At 41.3% G+C, this 21,509-nt stretch overlaps 2 protein-coding genes across 2 annotated transcripts in view; one reads left to right on the top strand and one right to left on the bottom strand.

The window, feature by feature from the left end:
- LOC134660271 (alpha-1,6-mannosyl-glycoprotein 2-beta-N-acetylglucosaminyltransferase-like) overlaps window positions 1–21,509 on the bottom strand; it is a 59,806-nt gene that overhangs the window by 10,420 nt on the left and 27,877 nt on the right. Inside the window, exons 5-8 of the mRNA XM_063516015.1 lie at window positions 10,360–10,503; window positions 8,336–8,433; window positions 7,335–7,480; window positions 1,037–1,197 (exon numbers count right to left, since the gene is read on the bottom strand). Of these exons, the coding sequence (XP_063372085.1) occupies window positions 1,037–1,197; window positions 7,335–7,480; window positions 8,336–8,433; window positions 10,360–10,503 (549 nt within the window). The remainder of the gene's footprint in view (window positions 1–1,036; window positions 1,198–7,334; window positions 7,481–8,335; window positions 8,434–10,359; window positions 10,504–21,509) is intronic.
- LOC134660275 (uncharacterized) lies at window positions 11,082–21,276 on the top strand. The gene is made up of 9 exons (XM_063516019.1): window positions 11,082–11,126; window positions 11,880–11,962; window positions 13,752–13,831; window positions 15,032–15,182; window positions 16,012–16,113; window positions 16,868–17,019; window positions 19,288–19,359; window positions 19,965–20,079; window positions 21,055–21,276. Exons 1-9 carry the CDS (start codon window positions 11,117–11,119, stop codon window positions 21,274–21,276), a joined length of 987 nt encoding a protein of 328 aa, XP_063372089.1. The 5' UTR covers window positions 11,082–11,116.

Here is a 21,509-nt window from a genome sequence, read left to right as displayed (position 1 = left end):
TATACTCTGGCAAAACCACTTTGTCAGTAGAAAAAGGCACCAAATTTAAATTTTCTATGGGAGGACCAAGCGCCTGCATTTTTAAATTCGCCGCATTTTCTATTGACGGAAATGGTTTGCCAAACTATACGCACTTAGTCACGTCAAAGGAATTTTATCATCTGTCATCATGCCTGTCAGGTTCTAACAAGTATGTAAGTGCGAAAGTGACGCTTGACATGACAGGTGATAAAAATGCGACCATGATACCGCCGCAGAAATAATTTGACTGGGGTCTCTTTGTTTCCCATAAAGTTTTAAGTCAAAATGTATTTTTCATTTTATCATTAGTCATAAAACTGAAACCGTTAACTTTTCAGGATTTTCGTAAGGCTATCCTATAGCTGGTTAGGTTAGGTTTGTTTTATGGCAATCCTGAAAAGTGACGTGTTCCTGAACCAAATGAATTATGACTAACGAAAATGCGGGCAAACAATACATTATGACTTAAAACTTTTTGGGACACAATATATACCCAGTTTGACTCCATGTTTATATATTTTTGACGTGATAACGTCTTATAAATCGATGAACACCAGTAGCATGCACGAAAAAGTGTCACGTTGTGGACAGATCTCCATGGTAACGTTGTGGACAGATTTACCATGTATAAAAGTATGTTTTTCATCAATGTTTTCTTATGACGTTAAGTATCACGCAAAATTATCGTCCGTAAACCGACTTTACAGACAACCATATTTTTACATTATTAAATTGTACAACGGGACTTAATCGCGTATCTAAGTTTTAAGACTCCTAGTGAGCAAAACGTTCAAGCTGATAAACAAGACCAAGTGTGGGTAGTTCGAAAAAGCGCGGTTAGAAGATACTGATGTCAACTTAGCCAGTCTTCTCCGAGACCACGGGGACAACGCCGTCCTCGAAACGTCGGAGGTAAATCTTAAAACATAGATACGCGATTAAGTCCCGTTGTACAATTTAATAATGTGTAAAAATCGTGAGAGTTTAAATCAGTGTTAACCATATTTTTTCTTACCTTGTCTGCCGTGGCATGGTACTGATAAGTCTTGAGATATGTTCCTAGTGAGAGTAGCTCGCACTGAGGGCACGTCTTGTCGGCCGTAGTCCTCATGAGGTTTAGGACGTGCAGGAAGTCCTCGGCCACGTAGTGATCTTCTTCCAGGAAAACCACCATGCCTGTAGTGAATTTAGGTATACAGGATTTTGACTCTTGGAGACCCTATACATCTCTAAGGATAATTTGATTAACTATCTAACTAAATAGTAACTTTATTTTTTAATTTAATTGCAGTGAGACGCCTCATTCGGTTCTCGTATATTTTTTTTTCTCGTAATGTGTTAATCATACAGGATTCTGACTCTTGGAGAGATAATTTGATAAACTATGTTATTTTTTAGTTCTGACACTTAGAGACATTTACACCTCTAAATAAGTTTAGTTTTTTTTTCATGTATCCTTTTTGTTTTTATTTTAATATTATTATTATAGTTTTTTTATGTAATTCGACATTAAGAGACCTTATACATCTCTAAGTAGGTAATTGTATTACGTTAGTTTGATTTGGTAGTTGTAGTTGTATTTAATAATTATTGATGTATTATTATTATTTTTTTGCTTGTATGTAAATTCAATGTTGACGTGTAAAAGTGCCCTTGTGGCCTATTTGCTGAATAAATGTTGAAGTTGAAGTATACTTCAAAATATATATATTGTAATCTTTTAGTTATGACACTTAGATACATTTACACCTCTAAATCATTTTAGATTATATAGCTGGTCAAGCAGATCTTGTCAGTAGAAAAAGGCGGCAGATTTGAAAAATGTAGGCGCGAAGGGATATCGTCCCATAGAAAATTTGAATTTCGCGCCTTTTTTTACTGACAAGATTTGCTTGACCAGCTATAGTATTTGTATCTTTGTGTTTTTTTTTAAATACTATTATTATAGTTTTATTGCTATAAGTTTTAATTCGACATTTAGAGACTTTATACATCTCTATGTAATACTTTAGTTTGATGTTTGATTTGATATTTGCGGTTTAGATGTATTTTAGATATAGATGATATGATATTAAATGTTAACACAGCAAACCTTCGAAACACTAGAAGTAAATATAAGATACCGATTAGGAACAGCGCTGCAGCTAGGAGGCACTACTCATATATTGGACCTAGGCTTTTTGACAAATTACCAGGTGACCTACAGGATATACTGCAATTGAGCTATGCAAGCGTGTCTACTCAAAATAATCAAAATTACATAATTAGGCTAAATAAAAAAACCAAAGTGTTTCTCCTGAGTTTTTCCTTTACAGAATTTAAAGACTTTTACATACAAATATTTCCTCAATAAATACAAAGCTACGTAACTCCGTGTCATATTTCTCTATTTCTCTATTCTTCCATATAATATATATATATGTATGTGTATATTGTTAATATTTATAGTAAAAGATCAAAATTAATATTTATATCTAAAATTACAAATTAAAATTATAAATTAAAAAAAAAGACAACGCTTCAAGTCGTTCCCGGCGCAAAGGTGCCCATGATGCTCGCAGCATTGCCACGCTGGATCACCAGGGACAGCCTTTCAGCCTTTTAGCCAGCACGAGGAACGACTCGGAGCGGGGGCCTTCCCCTTTCTGTCTGAGTCGACGTCCTAAGTCGCGTGTGAAGCGTTTCGCGTCGGCTCCCCAGCAACCCGCCGTTTCAACTGCGAAAGGGACGATTATGTAGGCAGGGGAGAGGGGATCATATTTACGACGTTTCACATCCGCTTGTGTTTCCGCTGCCGCTCCGGCCACGCGTGAGGTACGGCTGACATGGGAGGCGGCGAAGGTGCTGACGCACGTAGCGTCCCATACCAAACACCGCCCCCTTTCCCAAGGTACCAAAGTCAGGCCATCAGGCCGTTTACCGTCGGTACGACTAAGACCTGGTGGCTCAAGTACCGATGGCACACCAGCTGATCTAAGGGCCCGCTGGATCGTATCGTTTAGGGCATGGTGGCGCGGATGCCTACCTGCACATCGGCGACAACTCAGTGCGTGATGACCGTCAGCACCCACCATGGAACCGCAGATGCATAAATGTGGTTGGCATACATCGCAGCCCAGGCGGAGAGCAACGGCCACGCGCAACGAGTTGCCGTCGAGTAAGGTACCCAATTGGGGCGAAGGCAATGCGTGGAGCCATGCCCCTGATTCTGGTTGTGATACTGCCAGAAGCCTCGCACGGTCTACACCCGCGGCACTCTCAATAAGGTTGTCAATCGAGGCTTTAGAGCGGGTGTCGTCCCACGCACGCTGTATTTTGGGATTCTCTGGCACAGTCGCTCCCTGGTTGATGCACAACCATTCCCTTAAGGCGTCAGCCACAAAGGGAATGCACACCCTGTCGCCATTTTTAGGTAAAATACGAGCAACGAGGTCTGCCACGCCATGGGCCGACGCCAAAAAGGCCTGTAGACTCACATCTTGAATACGACGCACACCAAGGCCACCGTGACGGACTGGAAGATAGTAGATAGACTATTATTATAGTTTTTTTATGTAATTCGACATTAAGAGACCTTATACATCTCTAAGTAATTGTATTACGTTAGTTTGATTTGGTAGTTGTAGTTGTATTTAATAATTATTGATGTATTATTATTATTTTTTTGCTTGTATGTAAATTCAATGTTGACGTGTAAAAGTGCCCTTGTGGCCTATTTGCTGAATAAATGTTGAAGTTGAAGTATACTTCAAAATATATATATTGTAATCTTTTAGTTATGACACTTAGATACATTTACACCTCTAAATCATTTTAGATTATATAGCTGGTCAAGCAGATCTTGTCAGTAGAAAAAGGCGGCAGATTTGAAAAATGTAGGCGCGAAGGGATATCGTCCCATAGAAAATTTGAATTTCGCGCCTTTTTTTACTGACAGGATTTGCTTGACCAGCTATAGTATTTGTATCTTTGTGTTTTTTTTTAATACTATTATTATAGTTTTATTGCTATAAGTTTTAATTCGACATTTAGAGACTTTATACATCTCTATGTAATACTTTAGTTTGATGTTTGATTTGATATTTGCGGCTTAGATGTATTTTAGATATAGATGATATGATATTAAATGTTAACACAGCAAACCTTCGAAACACTAGAAGTAAATATAAGATACCGATTAGGAACAGCGCTGCAGCTAGGAGGCACTACTCATATATTGGACCTAGGCTTTTTGACAAATTACCAGGTGACCTACAGGATATACTGCAATTGAGCTATGCAAGCGTGTCTACTCAAAATAATCAAAATTACATAATTAGGCTAAATAAAAAAACCAAAGTGTTTCTCCTGAGTTTTTCCTTTACAGAATTTAAAGACTTTTACATAAAAATATTTCCTCAATAAATACAAAGGTATAGTCCGTCAACCAAATCTTGTCAGTAGCAATGTAAAGCAAACTAAAGTAGGGCAACACTCAAAGAGCAGTATTGCGCTAAGAAAAGCAGCAATGTACATCGAACATAAAGATTTTTTTTCCGCTGAGCGCGCCCTGCGTACGTCAATTCAAATTGTCACTCGCGGTTTATTGAAAAAATTTGAAACGGAAGGACAATTTAAAAGCGATGTTAAAACAATGTTAATCAAAATGATGAACAAATTTGAAGATATCAAAAACAACTCCCTATCGTAGTGCTTATATTCTCTTTGTTCCCTATCTATGTCTTCTAAGTTTACTAAAATAAAATCATATCAAAATGCAGATAATTAGATAGTGCATATATTTGTTATTTACAATATAATATGCCACTGTTATTTATTAGGTACAGAAATTTACAAACTTAATATACTTAGGTAAATATAAAAATTAATTGTTACTGTAAATTAGTGTACTCTTCTGGATGAATATGACATACCTGTGTAATTTTTTTGATTGGTATATATTGTACAATAGGATTACATATTAAAAATAAAACAACTGATATTTGGGTGTTTATTTAATTTAAAGGTAAATAAGATAAGGGTCACTTTAGCTTACACTATAATTCAGGTCATTAATTGAAAAAATATAATGAAGTTACCAATGTTACCGGGTCACTTCAACCAAGCATAATACTCTGTAGTATTCTATTGCATCTTTGTAAATAGTCACAACTGATTGCTGAAAATATTAGACATGTGGGCCTATGGACGGTTTCCAGGACACAATTTATGGTCTTGTTGGATAGATTTAGGCATACGTTTTAATTTTATTTATGCCTTTTAACCCTAAAACAAAAAAACTGAACATAATCTTAAAAGTTCGAAAGAGTTCTTCCAGTATGTACTTGTCATAACCTCAATTTTTAGTAATGTTTACCATCAACGAGCATGATTGTACATTGTAGGCCCCTTAGCTTTGCTTATTCTTATTTAATGTATTGGTATTTAATGGTGACAGCAGAAATATCTCTTGAAACAGAAACGATTCAGAATGAAAACCAAATGAAAACAAATAAGGTGACGGCTGTCGTTCACGATCCACATTCCACAGATAAAACACAGATGACACGCATTTTGGAATTATTCGAACACAGTGTTGCTAACCCGCGATTTTTCAAATTTGCCGCCTTTTACTACTGACAAGATTTGGTTGACGGACTTTACGTAACTCCGTGTCATATTTCTCTATTTCTCTATTCTTCCATATAATATATATATATATGTATGTGTATTATATAACAAATAATATATATAGCTACTTACATAATTATAAATCCAGTATACGTATATAAAGTCTATTTTTTTATTCGGTAGACTGAAATGACAGTTAATAGTATGAACATGAAATGTCATTCCATACTATTAACTGTCATTTCAGTCTACCGAATAAAAAAATAGACTTTAGTATGTTATATACGAACATAAAATAAAAATAAAAATAAAAAAAATATAGCCAGTAATGCATGTTTAATTAAGCATTTTTCGTTGACTAAGTAAATTTTATATTAGGTATAGGAAATTTATTTATCCGATCGCTCTCTAAACTTGTGTCACATATATTGTAACTAGCCCTAGCACAGGCCCCGGTCTTTTTGGGCTGTTACTGCACACTATGTCTTTAAACGCTGGCTTCAATTAAAATGTATAATTAGATATAGTGAAAAGTTTCCTGTACATATTTAATGAATAAACGAATAAACGAATTTTATAATTGTTGATGTGTTTTTTTTGCTTGTATGTATATTCCATGTTGACGTGTAAAAGTGCCCTCGTGGCCTATTTGCTGAATAAATGTTGATGTTTGAATAAATCAACGATTTTATTAATCAAGCGAGCTTTGGCAGGCGTGGGTCACTCCGCGATTTCGTCGCGTCGCTACAAGTACCTACAACTCCTACAAGTACATGCGGCCCACACCAATTTTGGTGTAGTGTCCGTGCAGATATGGGTGTAGTTGACTGACAGACGACTAACCTGTGTGGGAAGCTGTACTCTGCAGCTGGTTGAAGATCCTGTTCGCTTTCCACCACCAGTGGTGTTTGGTCTGAGTGTACTTGGCTTCCCTGTAGTGCCCGTGCAGATCTGGGCGTAGTTGACTGACAGATTACTGACATATTACTGACAGATGACTGACAGATGACTGACAGATGGCTCACAGATGGCTGACAGACGACTGACCTGTGTGGGAAGCCGTGCACTGCAGCTGGTTGAAGATCCTGTTCGCTTTCCACCACCAGTGGTGTTTGGTCTGAGTGTACTTGGCTTCCCTGTAGTGCCCGTGCAGATCTCGGTGTAGTTGACTGACAGATGACTGACATATGACTGACAGATGACTGACAGATGGCTGACAGATGGCTGACAGATGACTGACAGATGGCTCACAGATGGCTGACAGACGACTGACCTGTGTGGGAAGCCGTGCACTGCAGCTGGTTGAAGATCCTGTTCGCTTTCCACCACCAGTGGTGTTTGGTCTGAGTGTACTTGGCTTCCCTGTAGTGCCCGTGCAGATCTGGGTGTAGATGACTGACAGATGACTGACATATGACTGACAGATGGCTGACAGATGACTGACAGATGGCTCACAGATGGCTGACAGACGACTGACCTGTGTGGGAAGCCGTGCACTGCAGCTGGTTGAAGATCCTGTTCGCTTTCCACCACCAGTGGTGTTTGGTCTGAGTGTACTTGGCTTCCCTGTAGTGCCCGTGCAGATCTCGGTGTAGTTGACTGACAGATGACTGACATATGACTGACAGATGACTGACAGATGGCTGACAGATGGCTGACAGATGACTGACAGATGGCTCACAGATGGCTGACAGACGACTGACCTGTGTGGGAAGCTGTGCACTGCAGCTGGTTGAAGATCCTGTTGGCTTTCCACCACCAGTGGTGTTTGGTCTGAGTGTACTTGGCTTCCCGGTAGTGCCCGTGCAGATCTGGGTGCAGCGCGTTGTTGCATTTTAGCTTTATCGCTCTGAAAATTAAAATCCATGGTATTATATTAGTCATTATATTATAAAAAACACCAAAAAGTATAGGTAGATAACAAGCGAAACGTTTGAATACGAGTAAGTGTAAGGCCTGAGTGGACGCTCTTGTTGTGCGTGCAGCGGGGCGGGGCGTGCGGCGTGCATGTTAAACAAATGCGCACGTATAGGAGCGGCCTTAGTGCACGCTGCTCACATCACGCGTGAGCCCACAGCCACGCTGCACGCGTCGCCGAGCGAGCGTCCACTCAGGCCTTACACTAAGATATATTCGTATATTAAAGCTACCTAAAGTTCTCATTAAATGTTCTCGGTATGTTTTTCGGCACGTTTATTGCCAAATCTTCTCACAGTTAGTTTCGATCTTTGTGACACTTGACTTACTATTTCTTTTATACTATAGTTCGTTTGCGTTAATAATGCAGTAAAATCATCATTGTCTATGCTTGTACCTAACCGCCAACTCGTCAGATGGCAGTCACTTCCGTAAAAACTGTGCCAATGATAGTACACTCACCTGCAATAATACGCTACACAACGAAGGCCGCAAAAATATCTGGCACGATCTTATTTGCAGAGCCATAAGAGCGTGTCACATATTTTTGCGGCCTTCGAAGAGTAACATGTTATTGCAGGTGATTGTACCTATTAGGTTGCCAAGTGGATCCACGACTTAATTATAGTTGGTCAAACCAAATTGTCAGTAAATAAGAACAAAAAAAACTATACTCATCTTTTTCTTTAGGGTGCTAGTACTTGTTTAAAACAAAGATAGTATGATTCTCTCTGTCTATGTTTGAAATGATACAGTCCTTTGACAAACTATAGACAGATGTACTCACTGCTCGAATTTAGCGTCCCTCGGACAATCGTTAGGATCCACGCCTGGGAACTCGTTTGGATGCGTTTGGATGGAGAAGGGGTAGAAAATCTGCATCACCTGGTAAAGTACAATAAGTTAATGTTAAACCTTATTATAACAAATAGCTATATTGAGGTTTAACATTAACCTTTTACAAAAAAGAACCGACTAGGCTACAACCCTAGTATTAGGGTCCATGACTGTACTTATTTCATTTTAAGAACATCTGTAAGCTGTAATACCATGGTTTTCAACAAATAAATGATTATGATTATGACTTTACATCACCTCAAAGTATAACAATATGATCAACGATAAGGCATTATTTTAAAGAGTCAAACAAACAACCCCAAATCGGTCCAGCTATTTACGAGATAACACAGACAGGTTAAAAAGTTCATAAAAAAAAACACGAATTGAGAAACTCCTTTTGGGAGTCGATAAAAATGTACCTAATCATTCCTACATGAACATATCTTGAGACGATCCTTTTCTTTCTTCTAGGATCCGCACGCCACTCCTGTGTGCGAGCGGGACATTGCCATATACCGCGTACATGCATAGCGATGTCTTGCTCACACACCGGATTCGAAACATTCTTATAACGGAGTAACTTACGCGAGGGACACGATGAGGTGGCGGAGGTAGGTCAGACGCGTATGATGATGATATCTAAGTGTGCCCTATAAAGGGATAAAGTAACTTACTTTAGTAAAGTCGATGGTCCGCACCAGACTATTGATTTCCTCGTCATAATAATCGTGTGAGAACACGAGGAGCGTGCGCTCGATGTCGCGCGCCTGCGCGAGGGACACTATGAGGTGGCGGAGGTAGGTCAGACACGTATGATGATGATATCTAAGTGTGCCCTATAAAGGGATAAAGTAACTTACTTTAGTAAAGTCGATGGTCCGCACCAGACTATTGATTTCCTCATCATAATAATCGTGTGAGAACACGAGGAGCGTGCGCTCGATGTCGCGCGCCTGCGCGAGGGACACTATGAGGTAGCGGAGGTAGGTCAGACGCGTGTGATGATGATATCTAAGTGTGCCCTATAAAGGGATAAAGTAACTTACTTTAGTAAAGTCGATGGTCCGCACCAGACTATTGATCTCCTCGTCATAATAATCGTGTGAAAAGACAACACGAGCAGCGTGCGCTCAATGAGGCACTATGAGGTGGCGGAGGTAGGTCAGACACGTATGATGATGATATCTAAGTGTGCCCTATAAAGGGATAAAGTAACTTACTTTAGTGAAGTCGATGGTCCGCACCAGACTATTGATCTCCTCGTCATAATAATCGTGTGAGAACACGAGGAGCGTGCGCTCGATGTCGCGCGCCTGCGCGAGGGAGACGATGAGGTGGCGGAGGTAGGTCAGACGAGTGTGATGATGATGATGATGATGATATCTAAGTGTGCCCTATAAAGGGATAAAGTAACTTACTTTAGTAAAGTCGATGGTCCGCACCAGACTATTGATTTCCTCATCATAATAATCGTGTGAGAACACGAGGAGCGTGCGCTCGATGTCGCGCGCCTGCGCGAGGGAGACGATGAGGTGGCGGAGGTAGGTCAGACGAGTGTGATGATGATGATGATGATGATATCTAAGTGTGCCCTATAAAGGGATAAAGTAACTTACTTTAGTAAAGTCGATGGTCCGCACCAGACTATTGATCTCCTCGTCATAATAATCGTGTGAGAACACGAGGAGCGTGCGCTCGATGAGGCACTATGAGGTGGCGGAGGTAGGTCAGACACGTATGATGATGATATCTAAGTGTGCCCTATAAAGGGATAAAGTAACTTACTTTAGTAAAGTCGATGGTCCGCACCAGACTATTGATTTACTCGTCATAATAATCGTGTGAGAACACGAGCAGCGTGCGCTCGATGTCGCGCGCCTGCGCGAGGGACACGATGAGGTAGCGGAGGTAGGTCAGTCGCGTGTGATGATGATATCTAAGTGTGCCCTATAAAGGGATAAAGTAACTTACTTTAGTAAAGTCGATGGTCCGCACCAGACTATTGATTTCCTCGTCATAATAATCGTGTGAGAACACGAGCAACGTGCGCTCGATGTCGCGCGCCTGCGCGAGGGACACGATGAGGTGGCGGAGGTAGGTCAGACGCGTGTGGACCTGTGGACAAATGGGCAGTATACATATTAGTTACTAGCTTTTGTTGCGACTTTGTGTGCGATAAAGATAAACATAGATAAAGATAAAAGATTTTTATTCGTGACGATCACAAAACATGTACGGACAACAGCAAGAAAAGAAGAAATTAATAAGTGTGCATCACGAAATGGACCCAACTCAGCATAATGCTGGCTATAAAGCCAGCGCTGGTCTTCAGTAGGGCCCGTTAGGTGATGCCTATTTTCATGTTAGAGAAATTATTCAAAACAGGTAGGTATATAGAGTTAGACCGTCAAAAAGTTTATCACGCACAAGGTGCTTTTTTTTTGCACAAGGTGCTTGGAACCACACTTGTTTTATTGTAACTTGTAAGCACGACGCAGATTTGATGCCGATATCCCGCGCAAGTAATTTGCACAATTGCACATGTTACATGTTGGTTACATGCGCCCACAGACATTAATGTCATCGCTGACGCTTGACATGCGCCATATGCAAGATATATGACAAATTTCATCGTCAAAAAAAAATCAATCGCGACAACCAAACTGCCACGTGTCAAACTGACTGTTGCAAGTTTTGATGCATTTACACGATTTTATAACAATTTAAAATGCCGGTAAGTAATATTGGCCAGATTGTATTCAAAATCTTTTACCTACCTTGTGTGATTGTAGGATTTACAATGATTAACCCCAACAACTACTTAACTAGGCCTTATCACTACATAGTATAAAACAAAGTCGCTTCCCGCTGTCTGTCCAGGTATGCTTAGATCTTTAAAACTACGCAACAGATTTTGATGCGGTTTTTTTTATAGATAGAGTGGTTCAAGAGGAAGGTTTATGTATAATTTGTTTACCCGTGCGAAGCCGGGGCGGGTCGCTAGTTAAACCCAATAAGGCTTCCCATAACATTTATTATTTATTGTTGTATATCTCTTAGGGAAGCGTATCTAGGCTGTCTACGAAGAGTAGGTATTAGACTATATAACGCACCCTAGCGGTAGCTCTCTAGGTAGAGCAAGGTCGCAAATTCGAATCACGCCCGAGCCCGACACAATATTACTTGAACTAAATAAATAAATATCAGGGGACATCTTACACAGATCAACCTAGCCCCAAACTAAGCAAAGCTTGTACTATGGGTGCTAGGCGACGATATACATACTTATATAGATAAATATATACTTATATACATAGAAAACACCCATGACTCAGGAACAAATATCTGTGCTCATCACACAAATAAATGCCCTTACCGCGATTCGAACCCAGGACCATCGGCTTCACAGGCAGGTTCACAGCCCACTAGGCCAGACCGGTCGTATTATTCCTAGATTTACAAATTGTAATTAGAACATTTGTCACAGGAAGCGGAATCTCCACCGAAGAAACGCAAACGGGAACAGCTAGTGATACCACGAAGACAACCATCAGTGGTCATACCTGGACGGAAGGTACTCAAATCAGTGGCCCGTAGCTACAGTAAGCCCCCTCCACACTCGTGCGCGAATCGCGGCGCGATGCCGCAAACGCGAGTGTGGAGCAGGGATGGTGCGGATGTCGATTTTTTGACATCCGCGGAGGCGGATGCGGATTTTTAAAGGCCCACATCCGCGGATGCGGATGTCAAGATAGGTACATAAAAAACGTCAAATATTACATTTTAGTAATTTTTATTTCAAAACCGGCCAAGTGCGAGTCGGACTCGCGTTCTAAGGGTTCCGTACATTAAGTCCCACTCACGCTTGACTGCTAATTTCTAATAAGTTTTTTTTGGCTAATTACTAAATTACCTAGCAGTCTAGCACTTACGCCGATGCTACGACGTTCCTGTATCGACCTGTTCCACATCCGCAACCGCGGAACTTCCGCATTATTTTCAACATCCGCATCTGCATCCGCATCCGCATAAAAACGATGCGGATTTAATGCGGATGCGGATATTCGCAACATCCCTGGTGTCGAGTCGATTTTAACAGACAGCGAAATCGACACCACACTCGCGTTCGCGGCTTCGCCCACGATTCACGCACACAGTCTGGAGGGGGCTGTACAAATAATAGTACTAGGTACAAAAGGTTCACTCTAACAAAACGCGTCTATTACGACTGATATGGTCGCTAGGTGGCGCAAGCGCGAGCAGGCTTCCGTTCCGTAGCGGTGCGCGGCAACTACTACTGCTAGACACCAAAATTGGTGTGGGCCGCGTGTACTTGTAGCGACGCAACGAAATCGCGGAGTGAGCCACGCCTGGCTGCAGTCAGAAGTCGCTAAGCGGGCGAGGCGTTAAAAGTGATGTGAGCACATATAAGAGTGTGTCCATATAATTTTGATTCCCCGCTTGGCTACAGATGTAGTGAACAATCCTTTGCCATCGTATTTTCTCGGAAACGATCGTATTTGTCATGCGGGTTAAATGTACGAAATTCCTCGCAGAAAGCGTCCTTACTCTAGAACGTTTGACAAAGTTTGACCATTCTACAATAAAAACGAAGTCCATTTGGGATTTTAAAAAGTGTTGCATTTAGGTAATACCTCATACTGACAAATTGCCTACATATCGATCTACACAAGTCCCCTACCGCGTCTGTCTGTGTGTATGTATATTCGCGATAAACTCAAAAACTACTAAACGGATTTACATGCGGTTTTCACCTAGCAATAGAGTGATTATTGAAGCGCTGGTGTCCTAGCAGTAAGAGCGTGCGACTTTCAATCCGGAGGTCGCGGGTTCAAACCCCGGCTCGTACCAATGAGTTTTCCGGAACACATGTGCGAAATATCATATATTTGATATTTGCCAGTCGCTTTTCGGTGAAGGAAAACATCGTGAGGAAACCGGACTAATCCTAATAAGACATTTTACCCTCTGGGTTGGAAGGTTAGATGGCACTGATGGCAGTCGCTTTCGTAAAACTAGTGCCTACGCCAATTCTTGGGATTCGTTGCCAAGGAAAATGATGAATAGAGTGATTATCAATGAGGCCATTGAGGGAGGTTTAGGTATATTTAAGGTTTTGTGTGTGTAAGGCCTGAGTGGACGCTCATGTTGGGCGTGCAGCGGGGCGGGGCGTGCGGCGTGCATGCCAAACAAATGTGCACGCTGCTCACATCACGCGTGAGCCCAAAGCCACGCTGCACGCCCCGCCGAACGCTCCGCTCCGAGCGTCCACTCAGGCCTTACACGTGTGTAGTGGCATGGCGGGTCGCTAGTAAGTTATAATTATAATCTTGCATTTACAGATCGTGTATCCCACCCCGGACAAGACGACATGTGCAGAATGCACGTGCTTCCCGAAAGATGCGCCTTATAGAAAGCCAGCGTACGTACAAGTGAAAGCACGCTTTTTTTTTTTTTTTTTTTTTTTCAATTTATTTGGGACAAAAAACAGTAACACACAGGGTTAAGACACAGAAATAGAATACAAAGGGTAATAAAGTGTGAGACCAACAACATCGTCCACAGATTACTAGATTACCTACTGATAAATCTAAAATATATAGCGCTAGGTAACAACATAAAGCTAAAAGTAACAAAACCATGAGGAATTGCGCACATTCCCGCCTATTCCTGTCTCTATCACACGCGCATAATTATACTGCTGTCCCGCTCGCACAGTGACATAGACCGCCGGCATCATGGGCGAGACAGCAATATAATTACGCGCGTGCGATAGAGATAGGAACAGGCGGTCAATGTACGATATTTTTCGTGCTTTGTGTCATTACGTTTTTTTTCAATGGTCGAAATGTGTGCGAATTTACTTCGTAAAGATTCAAAAAATAAATTAGGCGGAAAAAAAATCACTAAGGTATAAGGTACCTAAGGTGTGGGGTAAGAAAAACAATATAAGGATTACAGGTGTTTCTCTTACCTAAATATTTCTGTTACCAGTCTTACCCCATCTGATCTGAAGGTTAAGTGGAAGAGATCCCTGAAAGGGATAAGTTCGCCTTTGTACAAATTATGTGTTTTTTCATGTTTTATCAGTTTTATGTGTCTTTTTGTACAATTAAGTGTTTACTACTACAACTACTGACCTTACAGAGTTTTACGGGTGCAGTTGGAACCATAATTATCTGCACATTGACGCGACAGTATCTCGCGGCGAGATAGACCACGTACCCGTCCCTCTTTTATGAATATAGTTAGAAGACTGGTAGTCTATCTCACCGCGAGATACTGTCGCGCCAATCATGTGCTCGGCCTACTGGTCCGCTACTTGACGCCAGATGTAGACTATTACGAAAATAATCGTTTTGGTAACAAAACTGATGTATGGAGTGAGCACTCGTATGTGTAAGGCTTGAGTGGACGCTCGAGTTGGGCGTGCAGCGGGGTGGAGCGTGCGGCGTGCATGTTAAACAAATGCAACCGCATAGGACTGGCCTTAGTGCACGCTGCTCAAATCACTTGTGAGCCCGACGCCACGCTGCACGCCCCGCCGAACCCTCCGCTTCGAGCGTCCACTCAGGCCTTACACTATGTCTTCTTAATTGTCTTTGCTTATATATGTTGGCAGGAAGTTGAGACCCTGTTTGCGAACACCACCTACTTTATACGAGCTAACAGCGGTAGTGGTAGACCAGCTGAAGTTTCCAGAGGCGTTCCATTGGTCAGAGGAAGACGTAGCTCAGTGGGTCGAGGGGCAAGTCGGACTGCCGGAGTATACGGTATTCACAATACGTGTATCCACGATCCAAGGGAGTACTTGGTTATAGCACAGAATAAATAATAGTACTAGGCACAGGATGTTTTTGTTAGAGATAACAAAACGCATCTATTACGACAGATGTACGCGTCCGTTCCGTAGATAGATAGATAAACCATTTATTCGCTTGCCACAATACACACATATTGACAAAAAAAATAGAAACAATATCAAACTAAAAATAAAATAAAGAACAAGAAGATTCTGCTAGAACCCAGATCAGATCTCAACTCTCATCAGATCAGATCTCAGATCACGAACGTAGCGGTGCGCGGCAACTACTACTGCTAGACACCAGAACTGGTGACGGCTGCATGTACTTGTAGCGACGCGACGAAATCGCGGAGTGAGCCACGCCTGGTTATAGTCTTTTATTGGCGTAACAAACACCCCTCTTTTTGCATCGGGGGTTAAAAATGCATGTATGATTCTGGTCTCGGTCGCTGACGGGCTTGGCTTAATTATTTTTTCTTCAGTACATGACATCTATTTCATGACTTTATTTGACGACTAGTCTGGCCTAGTGGGTAGTGACTAGTGACCCTGCCTGTGAAGCCGCGGTCCTGGGTTTGAATCCCGGTAAGGGCATTTATTTGTTTGATGAGCACAGATATTTGTCCATGAGTCTTGGGTGTTTTCTATGTATTTGTATATATTATATATATCGTTGTCTGAGTACCCGCAACACAAGCCTTCTTGAGCTTACCGTGGGAATTAGTAAATCTGTGTAAGAATGTCCTATAATGTTTATTTATTTATTTTTATTTCATAACCCTACCGTTTTCTTGTAGGAGTGCATTATGGATAACAAAATCAACGGACGTAGGCTGCTGATGCTAGAACACGCGTATCACCTGCCTCCGATCGGGGTACACAGCTTAGAGCATATCCAGGTGAGTGCACTAGTATTTTACCTAGTACCTAGACTTTGGAATCTTTGGGGTTCTGCGTACGAAATTGGAGGCCGTAGGTTCGAATCTCAGTAAAGTCTCATAACTAAGGGTTGATAATTCTCCAAAAATCAAATCGTTTTTTTTCAGGACGTTTTCAGGATATTTTTGCGGCCTTCGTTGTGTAGCATATTATTGCAGGTGTCTGTACCTACTATTGGTGATGGCAAGACAGATACCACATAAAGATAGATTAAAGCATTACAAAAAAATAACTAGAAAAAACAAGCAACAACGGTTGCACTCCGGGAGTGCCGATAGAAGTGAAAACTCACCTCACTATGTTACCGACGCCCGGCAACACGATACAATACGTTTAGCGGAGGTATTCTATTTATTTATTATATATTATTATCATTCTCAAATAAGAGTGAACTTTTTCATTGACATGTTTATTTACATACTGCCATGACAACGTCAAATTATTTGTACATAGGTAATAAGATACAAAATAAGAGTCTTGAAAAGGAGTCCGCAACATAAATGTCAAATAACATTGAGGTTTTCTTTATTTATTTAAATGCCATTTAAATTATAAATGGCCACCTTACGGGGCTTACGCGCGGTCACGTGATCGCCTTACGCCCCTTACGGTCACGTGATCGCCTTACGCTGTCTCGAGTTTATAATTTTTTTCCCCACCTCAAAAAGTGCCCAGCGCCGCTAAAGAAGTATACACTTCAAAAAAATCTTTCAGAGGATAACTTCAGCGGTGCGCAACCTCTTCAGTACGGAGTTCATAAAATTCAGCCGCAGCATCGGACTACCCACTCGCTATCCGCTAACCCATTGTACCTGGTTCAAATCCCGGACCGGGCCCAGTTGGGGCATACGACAAAATTGGACCAGGTAAGTAGGTGTATAGTTCTTGGACACAGATAATATTTTGGGAAAATAAAATGGAAACAAATATATTTTTTTGTAGTTTCTGTTTAATAGCATGTTTATTAGAAATATTTCAATTTAGCTAATTCGTAAACCTTCCTATAAACTTTCCGGTGGCGAATGCACTAGTCTCAAAACGCACTATTAGTCAATACACTCTAATTTCGAAAGCCCCTCTTCTCATAAGAAACTAGGCCCAAAATACCATATTTCCAAAAAGGCTCATTCTCGATTTACACGAGAACCATTGAGAACTACGAGGGGTGTTCAAAATATTCTCGGTATGAGAATGAAAACAAACAAGTACGAAAAGTTTGATATTTTTATTTTTCAATATACTCCCCCCCTATGTTCATACACTTAAAAGATCGATCAATTATTTTTTTTAATCCCTCGTAAAAATATTTTTTATCTTTCGTGTAAAAATGCTCCTCCACTGCCGCCTTCAATGCTTCATCGTCAGAAAATTTATTTCCACGCAGATCCTTTTTAAGATTGGGGAGCAAAAAGAAGTCGCTGGGGGCTAAGTCCGGACTATACGGTGGGTGAGTAACAGTTTTAAACCCACGTTCAACAATAGCTGCCTTGGCAATATGAGCAGTATGGACGGGGGCGTTGTCATGCAGAAGCAGAATACCTTTGGTTAACTTTCCTCGCCTCTTTTCTTTAATTACATCCTTTAATTGACGTAGAATGTTAGCGTAGTACTGTCCTGTGATATTTACACCTTTTTCTTTATAATCGATTAGTAATACTCCTTCACAATCCCAAAATATCGTGGCCATGACCTTGCCAGCTGAAGGGATGACCTTGAACTTCTTGGGATGAGCTGAACCCTTAATGTGCCACTGCATGGACTCTTGTTTACTCTCTGGGTCATAATGATGAACCCAGGTTTCATCTCCAGTAACTATTCTTTGCAGCACCTCATCAGAATTTTCACCGCACAGGTCAATAAAATCGGAACAACAAGCTACACGCATGTCTTTTTGAAGCCGAGTCAGCATTCGCGGAACCCATCTTGCACTTACTTTTGACATATTAAGATGGTCATATATAATATCATGTACGGTACCAATAGAGAGATTGGTTACTTGTGCTATAGATTTTACCTTCACTCGACCATCTTCCAATATAAGTTTTTCCACTTTATCAATATTTTCTTGTGAAGTAGCTACTACAGGCCGGCCAGGTCTAGGGTCATCTTCAATACTCTCCCTTCCGCGTTTAAATTCGCTTGACCACTTTTGAATGGTAGATAAAGAAGGAGCAGACTCAAGGTAAACACAATCCATTTCCTCTTTTATGGTTTTTAGATTTTTACCCTGTTTTGTCAAGAATTTTATCACGCATCGATGTTCTAATTTACTTAACATTGTCAATTCGCACATGATGTTCATGTTTGTTCAGCAATTGCAGAAAAACAAAAGACTATCTCGGTTCGAATTATACTTTTTTTTAATGTCAATGAATAAACCTTAGCGGCCAGTAACGAAAGAAATTTTAGAAGAGGTCGTAAGATATCAATACCGAGAATATTTTGAACGCCCCTCGTAGTCCCAAAATACACCTTTCCCAAAATACTCCAAATTGTGTTCACCTGTGCGTGGCGTAATACTTTATTCTCATAATGCATAGGTCTCAAAACACTCTAATTCCAAAATTAGAATTTGAAATTAGAGTGTATCGATTAATAGTGCGTTTTGAGACTAGTGCATTCGCCACCGGAAAGCCTATAAAGCCTAACCCCAAACCCCGTCACGCAAAATATAGACGCTACTGGCACTAGTCACTCGCATGAGGAGGTAAACTGACATTTTATCACGCCAAGTGGCGCCTCCATAGCAATAAAGCTGTCACTGTCAATCTGTCAAATCAGTGTTACTGTCAATCTTAAAATGCAGCCTATAAAATCGGTCTTTGTCATTTGCCTTAGTTTTTGATACTCAAAGCTTTTTATCACCGATTTCTGCATATCGGGTCCTTGGGAAAAAAGTGAGGTCCTATATTTCCACAATTTGTCGCAAAACATTGAACTATTTTGGAGAAAAACGAGAATGTTTACAATTTATTTGAAAAAATGTATGTGATTTGTCAATGACAGCTTTATTGCTATAGAGGCGCCACCTGGCGTGATAAAATGTCAGTTTGTCTCCTCATTGGAGTGACTAGTGTCAGTAGCATCTATATGAATTAGTAATATTAGTAATACTGTATCTATATTAATTCCAGATGCGATATTCTCCGAGCTATGGGGATTTTAATGCCTGCACCTGTGTATATGGACCACTGGGACTTAGTTTGGTAAGTGAAGCCAACCAGGGTACAGAATAAATAATAGTACTAGGTACAGAAGGTTCACTCTCTAATAATACGCGTCTCGTCATCTTCCTCGCGTTGTCCCGGCATTTTGCCACGGCTCATGGGAGCCTGGGGTGCGCTTGGCCAACTAATCCCAGTAATTGGCGTGGGCACTAATAATACGTGTTTATTACGACAGATATGATCGCTAGGTGGCGCTAGCACGAGCAGGCGTCCGTTCCGTAGCGGTGCGCGGCAACTACTATGGCTAGACACCAAAATTGATGTGGGCCGCATGTATTTGTAGCGACGCGACGAAATTGCGGAGTGAGCCACGCCTGACCCTGACAGGGAAACGTTTTATAAAGCTATAGCCTCCTGACCCAGAAGCGGTTGTTTAGGTTTTGAATTTGGAACTCTTAGGTACTCTGTAAAACGTTCAGAATCGATTGCGGAATATGTACAAAAATTTGTACGCTGGCCCTCAAAAGGATGGGGTACAATTTGTAGCTTCATAAAGGCCTTGGCTGCCTTTTTATCTACTACTAGCTTTCGGCCGCGACTTCGTCTGCGTTGAATGATATAACGTCAAATCTACATTATTTTAGGTACCAAAAGCCAGATTTCCCCAAAGTGAAGTTGGCGAGGATCCCTAAAAGAGATAAAGTCGATAGTATACCGCATTACATAGCCCGGGAGAAAGAGGTTTCGAACGAAATTCTGGTGAGTGAACTACAGTTACATATAAACTAGTGGCTCTGTGCATAGAGAAATATAAGTAACGTGCATCAGTTTTCTTACCAAAACGCGAGTTATTTCGTAGATGTCGACTAGCGTCAAGTAGCGGACATTATCAGTTCTGCTAGTTGACAATAGATGTCGCGGCAAAGTAAAACTCTAATGCTCAACAATTTTCAGCTAATATTATAACCAGATGCACCGGAACTCTATTTTCAACTCCTTTAGCTTATAATATTAGTTGTTTTACTCCTTCCGCTTATAATATTATTTGCAAATTGTTTTAGGAGTACATTTTTCGTCAGTAGCGACACTTGTGACATCTGGTGTCAAGTAGCGGTACTGACAGTTCCACTACTTGACGTTAGATGTCGACTACGAAATAACTCGCGTTTTGGCAAGAAAACTGATGTATGGAGTTACCACTCTTTCTTTACTTATATTACTCTATGGCTCTGTGAGCTGTAGAGCCTGTAGACTCGCGATTAGCATAGAAAATGTAATTGGGACACAGTGAACTCACTATGGTCCTAAGCACCATAGACCTTGTTGGTGCTTAAGTCCTTTATGTAAATTTCCGCATTTAGAAAAAAAAATCAAATACTGGATTGACAAAAAAAAATCTAATTACCTAATCATAGAATCTGCCCTAGTAGCACGGTAGCATTTTTATCATTTGTCACCATACCTGTCACGTTCTAACAAGTATGTAAGTGCGAAAGTGACGGGCATAGTGATAGTCGATAAAACTGGAACCGTGCTGAGCCCGCTGGACAAAAGAAAAGAAGATGCAAGTCTCGCAACGCAGTTCTACTACAAAAAAAGTTTCGAGATTTAATGTGAAACGTCGGTTATTTAATCAGTTGTTAAAACCGTAACAATATTAGATACCTTTTATCGAAACTGAGTGTACATCCTAATGTACATTGGGCACGAGGTTAGATCAAACACAAATTGCAGGTCCCGAGAAAATTCATCCTAGAAAAGCATATCCCGCCAGAGCTGCAGATGATCTGGATACAGAAGATAGACTATCCCCCCCTCTTTCCTGAAGAAAAGAAGAAGAAAAGGCCAGCCAAGCCCTCGCGATTGGCTCCTAAACCGGTGAAGATTGAGGGCCTGAAGGGCGAGCAACTTCTGCTGGCTCGGAGGAAGATGCCCAAACCCAAGTTCCTGTCTTAGTGTAAGGCCTGAGTGGACGCTCGAGTTGAGCGTGCAGCGGGGCGGGGCGAGCGGCGTGCATGTTAAACAAATGCGCACGTATAGGAGCGGCCTTAGTGCACGCTGCTCACATCACGCGTGAGCCCGACGCCACGCTGCACGCCCCGTCGAACGCTCCGCTTCGAGCGTCCACTCAGGCCTTTTGGACGCCGTGTCAAACACAAAAGCTGTAATTCAGACGCCACGTTAATGAA

The sequence above is a fragment of the Cydia amplana genome, chromosome 26 (genome assembly GCF_948474715.1).
Source record: "Cydia amplana chromosome 26, ilCydAmpl1.1, whole genome shotgun sequence".
NCBI lineage: Eukaryota > Metazoa > Arthropoda > Insecta > Lepidoptera > Tortricidae > Cydia > Cydia amplana.
This window is presented reverse-complemented; position numbering and strand designations above follow the sequence as displayed.